This window comes from Anomaloglossus baeobatrachus, chromosome 4 (genome assembly GCF_048569485.1).
Source record: "Anomaloglossus baeobatrachus isolate aAnoBae1 chromosome 4, aAnoBae1.hap1, whole genome shotgun sequence".
Classification (NCBI taxonomy): Eukaryota; Metazoa; Chordata; class Amphibia; order Anura; family Aromobatidae; genus Anomaloglossus; species Anomaloglossus baeobatrachus.
Genome location: NC_134356.1, coordinates 1,770,088 through 1,786,035, shown reverse-complemented (window position 1 = coordinate 1,786,035; position 15,948 = coordinate 1,770,088). Strand labels below are relative to the sequence as shown.

Sequence of the window (15,948 nt, the reverse complement as noted above, 5' to 3'; positions counted from 1 at the left end):
CGTCACATACAGTACATCATATCACCAGAACAGCGCCACAGACGTCACATACAGTACATCCTATCACCAGAACAGCGTCACAGGCATCACATACAGTACATCATATCACCAGAACAGCGTCACAGGCGTCACATACAGTACATCATATCACCAGAACAGCGTCACAGGCGTCACATACAGTACATCATATCACCAGAACAGCGTCACAGGCGTCACATACAGTACATCATATCACCAGAACAGCGTCACAGGCGTCACATACAGTACATCATATCACCAGAACAGCGCCACAGGCGTAACATACAGTACATCATATCACCAGAACAGCGCCACAGGCGTCACATACAGTACATCATATCACCAGAACAGCGCCACAGGCGTCACATACAGTACATCATATCACCAGAACAGCGTCACAGGCGTCACATACAGTACATCATATCACCAGAACAGCGTCACAGGCGTCACATACAGTACATCATATCACCAGAACAGCGCCACAGGCGTCACATACAGTACATCATATCACCAGAACAGCTCCACAGGCGTCACATACAGTACATCATATCACCAGAACAGCGCCACAGGCGTCACATACAGTACATCATATCACCAGAACAGCGTCACAGGCGTCACATACAGTACATCCTATCACCAGAACAGCGTCACAGGCGTCATACAGTACATCATATTACCAGAACAGCGTCACAGGCGTCACATACAGTACATCATATCACCAGAACAGCGCCACAGGCGTCACATACAGTACATCATATCACCAGAACAGTGCCACAGGTGTCACATACAGTACATCATATCACCAGAACAGCGTCACAGGCGTCACATACAGTACATCATATCACCAGAACAGCGCCACAGGCGTCACATACAGTACATCATATCACCAGAACAGCGTCACAGGCGTCACATACAGTACATCCTATCACCAGAACAGCGCCACAGGCGTCACATACAGTACATCATATCACCAGAACAGCGTCACAGGCGTCACATACAGTACATCATATCACCAGAACAGCGCCACAGGCACAGCGTCACATACAGTACATCATATCACCAGAACAGCGCCACAGGCACAGCGTCACATACAGTACATCATATCACCAGAACAGCGCCACAGGCACAGCGTCACATACAGTACATCATATCACCAGAACAGCGCCACAGGCACAGCGTCACATACAGTACATCATATCACCAGAACAGCGCCACAGGCACAGCGTCACATACAGTACATCATATCACCAGAACAGCGCCACAGGCACAGCGTCACATACAGTACATCATATCACCAGAACAGCGTCACAGGCGTCACATACAGTACATCATATCACCAGAACAGCGCCACAGGCACAGCGTCACATACAGTACATCATATCACCAGAACAGCGCCACAGGCACAGCGTCACATACAGTACATCATATCACCAGAACAGCGCCACAGGCACAGCGTCACATACAGTACATCATATCACCAGAACAGCGCCACAGGCGTCACATACAGTACATCATATCACCAGAACAGCGCCACAGGCGTCACATACAGTACATCATATCACCAGAACAGCGCCACAGGCGTCACATACAGTACATCATATCACCAGAACAGCGTCACAGACGTCACATACAGTACATCATATCACCAGAACAGCACCACAGGCGTCACATACAGTACATCATATCACCAGAACAGCGTCACAGGTGTCACACACAGTACATCATATCACCAGAACAGCACCACAGGCGTCACATACAGTACATCATATCACCAGAACAGCACCACAGGCACAGCGTCACATACAGTACATCATATCACCAGAACAGCGCCACAGGCACAGCGTCACATACAGTACATCATATCACCAGAACAGCGCCACAGGCATCACATACAGTACATATCACCAGAACAGCGCCACAGGCGTCACATACAGTACATCATATCACCAGAACAGCGCCACAGGCGTCACATACAGTACATCATATCACCAGAACAGCGCCACAGGCACAGCGTCACATACAGTACATCATATCACCAGAACAGCGCCACAGGCACAGCGTCACATACAGTACATCATATCACCAGAACAGCGCCACAGGCACAGCGTCACATACAGTACATCATATCACCAGAACAGCGCCACAGGCATCACATACAGTACATCATATCACCAGAACAGCGCCACAGGCGTCACATACAGTACATCATATCACCAGAACAGCGCCACAGGCACAGCGTCACATACAGTACATCATATCACCAGAACAGCGCCACAGGCACAGCGTCACATACAGTACATCATATCACCAGAACAGCGCCACAGGCATCACATACAGTACATCATATCACCAGAACAGCGCCACAGGCGTCACATACAGTACATCATATCACCAGAACAGCGCCACAGGCGTCACATACAGTACATCATATCACCAGAACAGCGCCACAGGCACAGCGTCACAGACGTCACATACAGTACATCATATCACCAGAACAGCACCACAGGCGTCACATACAGTACATCATATCACCAGAACAGCGCCACAGGTGTCACACACAGTACATCATATCACCAGAACAGCACCACAGGCGTCACATACAGTACATCATATCACCAGAACAGCACCACAGGCACAGCGTCACATACAGTGCATCATATCACCAGAACAGCGCCACAGGCACAGCGTCACACACAGTACATCATATCACCAGAACAGCGCCACAGGCATCACATACAGTACATATCACCAGAACAGCGCCACAGGCGTCACATACAGTACATCATATCACCAGAACAGCGCCACAGGCACAGCGTCACATACAGTACATCATATCACCAGAACAGCGCCACAGGCACAGCGTCACATACAGTACATCATATCACCAGAACAGCGCCACAGGCACAGCGTCACATACAGTACATCATATCACCAGAACAGCGCCACAGGCGTCACATACAGTACATCATATCACCAGAACAGCACCACAGGCACAGCGTCACATACAGTACATCATATCACCAGAACAGCGCCACAGGCACAGCGTCACATACAGTACATCATATCACCAGAACAGCGCCACAGGCACAGCGTCACATACAGTACATCATATCACCAGAACAGCGCCACAGGCGTCACATACAGTACATCATATCACCAGAACAGCGCCACAGGCGTCACATACAGTACATCATATCACCAGAACAGCGCCACAGGCGTCACATACAGTACATCATATCACCAGAACAGCGCCACAGGTGTCACACACAGTACATCATATCACCAAAACAGCACCACAGGCGTCACATACAGTACATCATATCACCAGAACAGCGTCACAGGTGTCACACACAGTACATCATATCACCAGAACAGCACCACAGGCATCACATACAGTACATCATATCACCAGAACAGCGCCACAGGCACAGCGTCACATACAGTACATCATATCACCAGAACAGCGCCACAGGCGTCACATACAGTACATCATATCACCAGAACAGCGCCACAGGTGTCACACACAGTACATCATATCACCAAAACAGCACCACAGGCGTCACATACAGTACATCATATCACCAGAACAGCGCCACAGGCACAGCGTCACATACAGTACATCATATCACCAGAACAGCGCCACAGGCACAGCGTCACATACAGTACATCATATCACCAGAACAGCGCCACAGGCGTCACATACAGTACATCATATCACCAGAACAGCGCCACAGGTGTCACACACAGTACATCATATCACCAAAACAGCACCACAGGCGTCACATACAGTACATCATATCACCAGAACAGCGCCACAGGCACAGCGTCACATACAGTACATCATATCACCAGAACAGCGCCACAGGCACAGCGTCACATACAGTACATCATATCACCAGAACAGCGCCACAGGCGTCACATACAGTACATCATATCACCAGAACAGCGCCACAGGCGTCACATACAGTACATCATATCACCAGAACAGCGCCACAGGCGTCACATACAGTACATCATATCACCAGAACAGCGCCACAGGTGTCACACACAGTACATCATATCACCAGAACAGCGTCACAGACGTCACATACAGTACATCATATCACCAGAACAGCACCACAGGCGTCACATACAGTACATCATATCACCAGAACAGCGCCACAGGTGTCACACACAGTACATCATATCACCAGAACAGCACCACAGGCGTCACATATAGTACATCATATCACCAGAACAGCACCACAGGCACAGCGTCACATACAGTACATCATATCACCAGAACAGCGCCACAGGCACAGCGTCACATACAGTACATCATATCACCAGAACAGCGCCACAGGCATCACATACAGTACATATCACCAGAACAGCGCCACAGGCGTCACATACAGTACATCATATCACCAGAACAGCGCCACAGGCGTCACATACAGTACATCATATCACCAGAACAGCGCCACAGGCACAGCGTCACATACAGTACATCATATCACCAGAACAGCGCCACAGGCACAGCGTCACATACAGTACATCATATCACCAGAACAGCGCCACAGGCACAGCGTCACATACAGTACATCATATCACCAGAACAGCGCCACAGGCATCACATACAGTACATCATATCACCAGAACAGCGCCACAGGCGTCACATACAGTACATCATATCACCAGAACAGCGCCACAGGCGTCACATACAGTACATCATATCACCAGAACAGCGCCACAGGCACAGCGTCACATACAGTACATCATATCACCAGAACAGCGCCACAGGCACAGCGTCACATACAGTACATCATATCACCAGAACAGCGCCACAGGCATCACATACAGTACATCATATCACCAGAACAGCGCCACAGGCGTCACATACAGTACATCATATCACCAGAACAGCGCCACAGGCGTCACATACAGTACATCATATCACCAGAACAGCGCCACAGGCACAGCGTCACATACAGTACATCATATCACCAGAACAGCGCCACAGGCACAGCGTCATATACAGTACATCATATCACCAGAACAGCGCCACAGGCATCACATACAGTACATCATATCACCAGAACAGCGCCACAGGCGTCACATAAAGTACATCATATCACCAGAACAGCGTCACAGGCGTCACATACAGTAACATCATATCACCAGAACAGCGCCACAGGCGTCACATACAGTACATCATATCACCAGAACAGCGCCACAGGCGTCACATACAGTACATCATATCACCAGAACAGCGCCACAGGCACAGCGTCACATACAGTACATCATATCACCAGAACAGCGTCACAGGCGTCACATACAGTACATCATATCACCAGCACAGCGCCACAGGCGTCACATACAGTACATATCACCAGAACAGCGCCACAGGCGTCACATACAGTACATCATATCACCAGAACAACGTCACAGGCGTCACATACAGTACATCATATCATCCGGAACAGCGCCACAGGCGTCACATACAGTACATCATATCACCAGAACAGCGCCACAGGCATCACATACAGTACATATCACCAGAACAGCGTCACAGGTGTCACATACAGTACATCATATCACCAGAACAGCGCCACAGGCGTCACATACAGTACATCATATCACCAGAACAGCGTCACAGGCGTCACATACAGTACATCATATCACCAGAACAGCACCACAGGCACAGCGTCACATACAGTACATCATATCACCAGAACAGCGCCACAGGCGTCACATACAGTACATCATATCACCAGAAAAGGGCCACAGGCGTCACATACAGTACATCATATCACCAGAACTGCGCCACAGGCGTCACATACAGTACATCATATCACCAGAACAGCGCCACAGGCGTCACATACAGTACATCAAATCACCAGAACAGCGTCACAGGCGTCACATACAGTAACATCATATCACCAGAACAGCGCCACAGGCGTCACATACAGTACATCATATCACCAGAACAGCGCCACAGGCGTCACATACAGTACATCATATCACCAGAACAGCACCACAGGCACAGCGTCACATACAGTACATCATATCACCAGAACAGCGCCACAGACGTCACATACAGTACATCCTATCACCAGAACAGCGTCACAGGCATCACATACAGTACATCATATCACCAGAACAGCGTCACAGGCGTCACATACAGTACATCATATCACCAGAACAGCGTCACAGGCGTCACATACAGTACATCATATCACCAGAACAGCGTCACAGGCGTCACATACAGTACATCATATCACCAGAACAGCGTCACAGGCGTCACATACAGTACATCATATCACCAGAACAGCGCCACAGGCGTAACATACAGTACATCATATCACCAGAACAGCGCCACAGGCGTCACATACAGTACATCATATCACCAGAACAGCGCCACAGGCGTCACATACAGTACATCATATCACCAGAACAGCCTCACAGGCGTCACATACAGTACATCATATCACCAGAACAGCGTCACAGGCGTCACATACAGTACATCATATCACCAGAACAGCGCCACAGGCGTCACATACAGTACATCATATCACCAGAACAGCTCCACAGGCGTCACATACAGTACATCATATCACCAGAACAGCGCCACAGGCGTCACATACAGTACATCATATCACCAGAACAGCGTCACAGGCGTCACATACAGTACATCATATCACCAGAACAGCGCCACAGGCGTCACATACAGTACATCATATCACCAGAACAGCGCCACAGGCGTCACATACAGTACATCCTATCACCAGAACAGCGTCACAGGCGTCATACAGTACATCATATTACCAGAACAGCGTCACAGGCGTCACATACAGTACATCATATCACCAGAACAGCGCCACAGGCGTCACATACAGTACATCATATCACCAGAACAGCGCCACAGGTGTCACATACAGTACATCATATCACCAGAACAGCGTCACAGGCGTCACATACAGTACATCATATCACCAGAACAGCGCCACAGGCGTCACATACAGTACATCATATCACCAGAACAGCGTCACAGGCGTCACATACAGTACATCCTATCACCAGAACAGCGCCACAGGCGTCACATACAGTACATCATATCACCAGAACAGCGTCACAGGCGTCACATACAGTACATCATATCACCAGAACAGCGCCACAGGCACAGCGTCACATACAGTACATCATATCACCAGAACAGCGCCACAGGCGTCACATACAGTACATCATATCACCAGAACAGCACCACAGGCGTCACATACAGTACATCATATCACCAGAACAGCGTCACAGGCGTCACATACAGTACATCATATCACCAGAACAGCGCCACAGGCGTCACATACAGTACATCATATCACCAGAACAGCGCCACAGGCGTCACATACAGTACATCATATCACCAGAACAGCGCCACAGGCGTCACATACAGTACATCCTATCACCAGAACAGCGTCACAGGCGTCATACAGTACATCATATTACCAGAACAGCGTCACAGGCGTCACATACAGTACATCATATCACCAGAACAGCGCCACAGGCGTCACATACAGTACATCATATCACCAGAACAGCGCCACAGGTGTCACATACAGTACATCATATCACCAGAACAGCGTCACAGGCGTCACATACAGTACATCATATCACCAGAACAGCGCCACAGGCACAGCGTCACATACAGTACATCATATCACCAGAACAGCGCCACAGGCGTCACATACAGTACATCATATCACCAGAACAGCGTCACAGGCGTCACATACAGTACATCCTATCACCAGAACAGCGCCACAGGCGTCACATACAGTACATCATATCACCAGAACAGCGTCACAGGCGTCACATACAGTACATCCTATCACCAGAACAGCGTCACAGGCGTCATACAGTACATCATATTACCAGAACAGCGTCACAGGCGTCACATACAGTACATCATATCACCAGAACAGCGTCACAGGCACAGCGTCACATACAGTACATCATATCACCAGAACAGCGCCACAGGCGTCACATACAGTACATCATATCACCAGAACAGCGCCACAGGCACAGCGTCACATACAGTACATCATATCACCAGAACAGCGCCACAGGCGTCACATACAGTACATCATATCACCAGAACAGCACCACAGGCACAGCGTCACATACAGTACATCATATCACCAGAACAGCGCCACAGGCACAGCGTCACATACAGTACATCATATCACCAGAACAGCGCCACAGGCACAGCGTCACATACAGTACATCATATCACCAGAACAGCGCCACAGGCACAGCGTCACATACAGTACATCATATCACCAGAACAGCGCCACAGGCACAGCGTCACATACAGTACATCATATCACCAGAACAGCGCCACAGGCACAGCGTCACATACAGTACATCATATCACCAGAACAGCGTCACAGGCGTCACATACAGTACATCATATCACCAGAACAGCGCCACAGGCACAGCGTCACATACAGTACATCATATCACCAGAACAGCGCCACAGGCGTCACATACAGTACATCATATCACCAGAACAGCACCACAGGCACAGCGTCACATACAGTACATCATATCACCAGAACAGCGCCACAGGCACAGCGTCACATACAGTACATCATATCACCAGAACAGCGCCACAGGCACAGCGTCACATACAGTACATCATATCACCAGAACAGCGCCACAGGCGTCACATACAGTACATCATATCACCAGAACAGCGTCACAGGCGTCACATACAGTACATCATATCACCAGAACAGCGCCACAGGTGTCACACACAGTACATCATATCACCAAAACAGCACCACAGGCGTCACATACAGTACATCATATCACCAGAACAGCGTCACAGGTGTCACACACAGTACATCATATCACCAGAACAGCACCACAGGCATCACATACAGTACATCATATCACCAGAACAGCGCCACAGGCACAGCGTCACATACAGTACATCATATCACCAGAACAGCGCCACAGGCGTCACATACAGTACATTATATCACCAGAACAGCACCACAGGCACAGCGTCACATACAGTACATCATATCACCAGAACAGCGCCACAGGCACAGCGTCACATACAGTACATCATATCACCAGAACAGCGCCACAGGCGTCACATACAGTACATCATATCACCAGAACAGCGCCACAGGCGTCACATACAGTACATCATATCACCAGAACAGCGCCACAGGTGTCACACACAGTACATCATATCACCAGAACAGCGTCACAGACGTCACATACAGTACATCATATCACCAGAACAGCACCACAGGCGTCACATACAGTACATCATATCACCAGAACAGCACCACAGGCGTCACATACAGTACATCATATCACCAGAACAGCGCCACAGGTGTCACACACAGTACATCATATCACCAGAACAGCACCACAGGCGTCACATACAGTACATCATATCACCAGAACAGCACCACAGGCACAGCGTCACATACAGTACATCATATCACCAGAACAGCGCCACAGGCACAGCGTCACATACAGTACATCATATCACCAGAACAGCGCCACAGGCATCACATACAGTACATATCACCAGAACAGCGCCACAGGCGTCACATACAGTACATCATATCACCAGAACAGCGCCACAGGCGTCACATACAGTACATCATATCACCAGAACAGCGCCACAGGCACAGCGTCACATACAGTACATCATATCACCAGAACAGCGCCACAGGCATCACATACAGTACATCATATCACCAGAACAGCGCCACAGGCGTCACATACAGTACATCATATCACCAGAACAGCGTCACAGGCGTCACATACAGTAACATCATATCACCAGAACAGCGCCACAGGCGTCACATACAGTACATCATATCACCAGAACAGCGCCACAGGCGTCACATACAGTACATCATATCACCAGAACAGCGCCACAGGCACAGCGTCACATACAGTACATCATATCACCAGAACAGCGCCACAGGCGTCACATACAGTACATCATATCACCAGAACAGCGCCACAGGCACAGCGTCACATACAGTACATCATATCACCAGAACAGCGCCACAGGCGTCACATACAGTACATCATATCACCAGAACAGCGCCACAGGCACAGCGTCATAGGTGTCACAGACCCCATCACTGGCACAGGGTCAGAGGCACAGCATCACAGAAGTCACTGGCGTCACAGACCACGTCACCGGCACAGGGTCACACGCACGACCTCACAAACATCATATCACCAGAACAGCGTCACAGGCGTCACATACAATACATCATATCACCAGAACAGCATCACAGGCGTCACATACAGTACATCATATCACCAGAACAGCATCACAGGCATCACATACAGTACATCATATCACCAGAACAGCGCCACAGGCGTCACATACAGTACATCATATCACCAGAACAGCGCCACAGGCGTCACATACAGTACATCATATCACCAGAACAGCGCCACAGGCGTCACATACAGTACATCATATCACCAGAACAGCGCCACAGGCGTCACATACAGTACATCATATCAGCAGAACAGCGCCACAGGCACAGCGTCATAGGTGTCACAGACTCCATCACTGGCACAGGGTCAGAGGCACAGCATCACAGAAGTCACTGGCGTCACAGACCACGTCACCGGCACAGGGTCACACGCACGACCTCACAGACATCATATCACCAGAACAGCATCACAAACAACATCACAGGCACAGCGTCACAGACACCGCACCACAGACGTTACAGGTGTCACAGATATAGTCAACAGGACAGAGTAACAGGCACAGCGTCACAGACGTCACCGCCATAGCGATACAAAAGTCACAGGCGTCACAGGCACAGCGTCACCGGCACAGCGTCATTGGCGTCATATCACACGCACAGCATCAAAAATGGAATCACCCACCCATCCTCACATCACAGATAATCTCTGGGCCCCCGACCTCCAACGCCAGGCTCAGGGCCCCCGACCACCGATATGAGACTCAAAACCCTCAATCACAGACACTAAACTCCCGGTCCCCGACCACCAATGCCAGCTTCAGAGCCCCTGAGACCACAGACGGCAGGCTCGGGGACCCCAATCACCGACGCCAGGCTCAGGGACCCTGACCACCAACACCGAGCTTATGGTCCCCGACCACCAACACATCCCAGCAATGCCATCATGCGTCTTTAGTATTACACATACTGTACTATGAAACCTCTGATGTGGGCGTGATGGCAGAAGAGCGTTACCTTGGTCTCTATATCATACAGACTAACGGCTTTGTCGTCCACCTGGAGATACATATCCTGTGTCCACACCTTCCCCTTTGCATCTAGTAACTTTAGTTTGCGGATTCCATCATCAATGGTGAGCACCGCATCCTTGCGATCCATGACGAATGTGGTGAGGTGCTGCAGTACATGGTAGGAGCGGGTTCACATTATGTTAATGGGTCAAGCAGTTGGCAAATTTGTGGGGGGATTTAAGGCTCAAAGGTGAAAATCGGGGACTCCAGTACCATGTAAACATTATCCCACAGTACAACCCAGCAAATACATCACCCGGAGCCCAGAAAAGCACAGAACATTACCTCGACGTGATATTGGGAGGTTTCCGACACGACACTGACGCTGTCCCGGGCATAGCTCTTTCTCTGCTCTATAGAAAGAAAAGGCACAGAAATGGTGGAAATTAAATTGCATCGAGAAGACCAATAATGTCCATGCACAATAAGGAAGAGCTAACGAATACTACCACCTTAGAAGTGACGCAGAAGAAGGCATGAATCATACTAGCCATAAGGAAGACCCGATGTAACAGATGGGTCTGAGCATGTCCTGGACCTTTAGTAGATTGGCCTGCAGTGGGTATAGATTGCGGCATCCCCACACCCAGCAAGTGCTCTATAGGGCACCTCACACACACCATGGCCAGTTAGTAAATTAGGGTGTCCTTGCATCCACCATGGGCCAGATAGAAGATCAGGGTGTCCTCACACCCAATGTGAGCCAGCTAGTAAATTAGGGTATCTTCACACCCAGCGTGGGCCAGATAGTAGATCAGGTTGTCCTCATGTAGTGGGTGGGCCTACCCCCTACTAGTTCAGTACAGTTTACCCGGCATTGTTATTATTAAAAGTGTTGAATTTTATTATTGTATGTGATCTTGTGTATAAGGGCACCCCCTAGTGGCCGGGTGGGACGGCTGTTGCCACCGGGGAGGAGGAGTCGGCCGGATATCTAGGGAAGGGCTGTGTGTGTGCGAGAGAGAAGGATCCGGGACAGCAGGCAGTGAACATCTGCAGCGGCAAGTGTGAGTGTGTGAGCGGAACACCAGGGGACACCGGAGTAAAGGAGGTGGACGCAACCTCAGGGTCTATTCCGCTGGTGTGGGTCCAGTGCGTGCTTGACCGGAGAGTGGGAGCCCAGAGAAGAGGAGTATCTAGGGCATATCCCCACCAGAGGGCGCGTTTGGGCAGGTTGTCCCCAGCTCCACCAATATTGCCGGAATCTGCTGACCGGAGTGTTATTTTGTGCTTGAATAAATGTCAGATTTTATGCATTTCAACTTTTGCCTGAAGACTCTTTGTGCATCGGCCGGTGAAAGAGACGTCCCATACTGCACATTCAAGTCAGTCTCCGAAGTTAAAGAAGTGGTGGAACCAGGGGTCTGCCTCAGCACCAGTGCCACGACTACACAGCCAGAGGTGCCCCTGGGCCATCACTTCATGTGGCGTAGTCGGCAGGATGCGAGTCCCCTGCCAGGGACCCAAGAGGCTGAAGATCAGGTAGTCCCTGAAGCACAGGATCCTGATTATGGAAGAAGATTCCCAGTCCCCTGGTGGGAAGAGAACACAGGGCCCGTAGCGTTGGACCGGGCCCAAGATGAAGAAAAGGCGCGAAAAATTGGCGCAGAAAGAAGAGCCTGGGGCTGGCCGGTGCCGAAGAGGAGGTACGGAGTACTCCGCCCAAAGAGGGGAGGCGCCAGCTTCAGGGCATTGAGGAAAACATACAAAGTGAGCGGTGGTCGGAAAAGAAAGAAGTACCGCCGCGGAGGAGTCAAGAGAATGCGTGAGGCTGGGGGAGGATTCTGTTCAAGAGCGGGAAACAGAGGCCCGCCTCCTTTTTCCTCAGTCTGCGTTTTGACTCCCCCGCTAGCTACAGCACAGCGATTAGAGATGGCAGCATTTGGACAACCGGAGGAATTGGCTACCACCATGGCTTTGATCAGCCTAGGCCGGGGCCGACCCAGGTTCGCTCCTGCCAGTGAAGCAGCCTTGGTGGATCTTCCAACCGGACCGGGAGGTTCTACACGCCCTGATAAAGTGTCGTGGAAAACCACCTGGGACGCACAGACCGGGAGCACCATCACCGAAGTGAGAGCGACTTATGCTACGCCACCAGGAAGCCGTTCGGGTCTTACAGCCTTCCCTTGGGAGACCCCACAGCTTGGCGCCGCCGCTCCACCATGCACTCCCGTGTCGGAGCCGGATGAGGAGTTTGTCGAGCGTCTGGGGAAGGACCACCGGGGCTTCGTCTGGGACCCGGTAATCGTCCCGCCCGCCGAGCCGCACCCCAGAGCTCCGTCCCCGAAGCCCGACCCTGTTCAGGAACGTCTTCTGGCCGAAACCCTTGTCCGGGAGATGCTGTCCGGTCCGGGCGGAGAGGAGCTGGCCCTGCAGTTTACCACCGGCGTGGTGGTAAAATTCAATCAGAAGGAGGGGTACGGCTTCATCCGCGAGGTCAGCACTGGGGACGACTATTTTTACAACAGGGTCCACCTGGATGTAGAGGGGTTGCCCCGACGTCTCCACACCCTTTGGCCGGGCGAGAAGGTTCAGTTTTTGCCGGACGCGGGAAGTCGCGGCCTGTTTGCCGTGGCTGTTAACCGGATGCCAACCGCCCGGGAAGCGGAACAGTGGCAAGAGGAGCTAGAGTGGGAGGAGCAACAAGAGCGGCGCCGGAGCCATTCAAGACCGGTCCCGTCTGAGCCCTCTCACCCCCGGCGCACCGTGGCTGCTCCCCCGGAAACAGCGTCTGGGCCGACCGTTGACCCGGAGAAGATTCCTCCGGTGGTAACCGTGAGCCAGCATGTAACCAACCAACCGGTTATTGTTTTGGACGCTCCCCCACCACCCAGGGTCGCGACACCGTCACCCCCGCCAGGAGTTGAAGCAGCCGCGTCAGCGGAACCACCTTTTGCTCCCTTGCCCTTCAGAAGGATCCGCCGCCAGCCGGGGCAGTCTCTGGGGGCCTACATCCAGGCACAAGCGGAGGAGTGGAAGAGAGCCTGGCCTCCAGAGTAAGTCGCTTCAGCCAGCATGTTTAAGACCGGTGCTGTTCACAGACCGGCAGAAGGTTTTCTTGTTAAAAGTTTTACGGGCCTGTTGCCCTCCAGCAAAGACCGGGAGCGCTGTTGAAGCCTCCGGGCGCCGCCAGCAAAGACCGGGAGCGCTGTTGAGCCTCCGGGCGCCCATCTAAGACCGGGAGCGCTGTTGAGCCTCCGGGCGCTACCTAGAGACCGGGAGCGCTACTGCGCCACTAAGCGCCCCTAAAGACCGGGAGCGCCGCTGAACTGGTGCCGCTGTTGAGGACTGACCTAAAAGGTTTTTATGTTTTAATGTGTTTATAGTTGAGAGCCTTGCCGGGAGGCTCGGATTTTAAAAGGGGAGGCATGTAGTGGGTGGGCCTACCCCCTACTAGTTCAGTACAGTTTACCCGGCATTGTTATTATTATTAAAAGTGTTGAATTTTATTATTGTATGTGATCTTGTGTATAAGGGCACCCCCTAGTGGCCGGGTGGGACGGCTGTTGCCACCGGGGAGGAGGAGTCGGCCGGATATCTAGGGAAGGGCTGTGTGTGTGCGAGAGAGAAGGATCCGGGACAGCAGGCAGTGAACATCTGCAGCGGCAAGTGTGAGTGTGTGAGCGGAACACCAGGGGACACCGGAGTAAAGGAGGTGGACGCAACCTCAGGGTCTATTCCGCTGGTGTGGGGTCCAGTGCGTGCTTGACCGGAGAGTGGGAGCCCAGAGAAGAGGAGTATCTAGGGCATATCCCCACCAGAGGGCGCGTTTGGGCAGGTTGTCCCCAGCTCCACCAATATTGCCGGAATCTGCTGACCGGAGTGTTATTTTGTGCTTGAATAAATGTCAGTTTTTATGCATTTCAACTTTTGCCTGAAGACTCTTTGTGCATCGGCCGGTGAAAGAGACGTCCCATACTGCACATTCAAGTCAGTCTCCGAAGTTAAAGAAGTGGTGGAACCAGGGGTCTGCCTCAGCACCAGTGCCACGACTACACAGCCAGAGGTGCCCCTGGGCCATCACTTCACTCACACCCAGCATGGGCCAGATAGTAAATTAGGGCATCCTTACAGTAAACATGGGCCAGATAGTAGATCAGTGTGTCCTCACATCCAGCATGGGCTAGATAGTAGATTAGGGTGACCTCGTTCCCAGCATTGGCCAGCAAGTAGACCAGGGTATCCTCACACCCAGCGTGGGCCAGATAGTAAATCATGGCATTCTTACACCAAACATGGACCAGATCGTAGATCAGGATATCCTCGCTCCCAGCATGGGCCAGATAGTAGATCAGGGTGTCCTCACATCCAGCATGGGCCAGATAGTAGATCAGGGTGACCTCGTTCCCAGCATTGACCAGCAAGTAGATCACGTTGTCCTCACACTCAGTGTGGGCTAGATAGTAGATCAGGGTGACCTCGTTCCCAGCATTGGCCAGCAAGTAGACCAGGGTATCCTCACACCCAACATGGGACAGATAGTAGATCAAAGTGTCCTCACACCCAGCGTGGGCCAGATAGTAAATCATAGCATTCTTACACCAAACATGGACCAGATAGTAGATCAGGGTATCCTCGCTCCCAGCATGGGCCAGATAGTAGATCAGGGTGTCCTCACATCCAGC

The 15,948-nt window shown here is 51.3% G+C and overlaps 1 protein-coding gene across 11 annotated transcripts in view; it reads right to left on the bottom strand.

The window, feature by feature from the left end:
* EPS8 (EGFR pathway substrate 8, signaling adaptor) overlaps positions 1 to 15,948 on the bottom strand; it is a 297,407-nt gene that overhangs the window by 155,677 nt on the left and 125,782 nt on the right. For 5 of the 11 annotated variants that reach the window (XM_075343463.1, XM_075343466.1, XM_075343464.1 and 2 more), the window contains 2 exons: positions 11,609 to 11,676; positions 11,268 to 11,429 (listed from right to left, as the gene is read on the bottom strand). The exons of 1 other annotated variant lie outside the window; for it this stretch is intronic. In XM_075343463.1, the coding sequence (XP_075199578.1) occupies positions 11,268 to 11,429; positions 11,609 to 11,676 (230 nt within the window). The remainder of the gene's footprint in view (positions 1 to 11,267; positions 11,430 to 11,608; positions 11,677 to 15,948) is intronic. 5 more of the 11 variants (XM_075343467.1, XM_075343469.1, XM_075343470.1 and 2 more) reach the window with 1 other exon arrangement.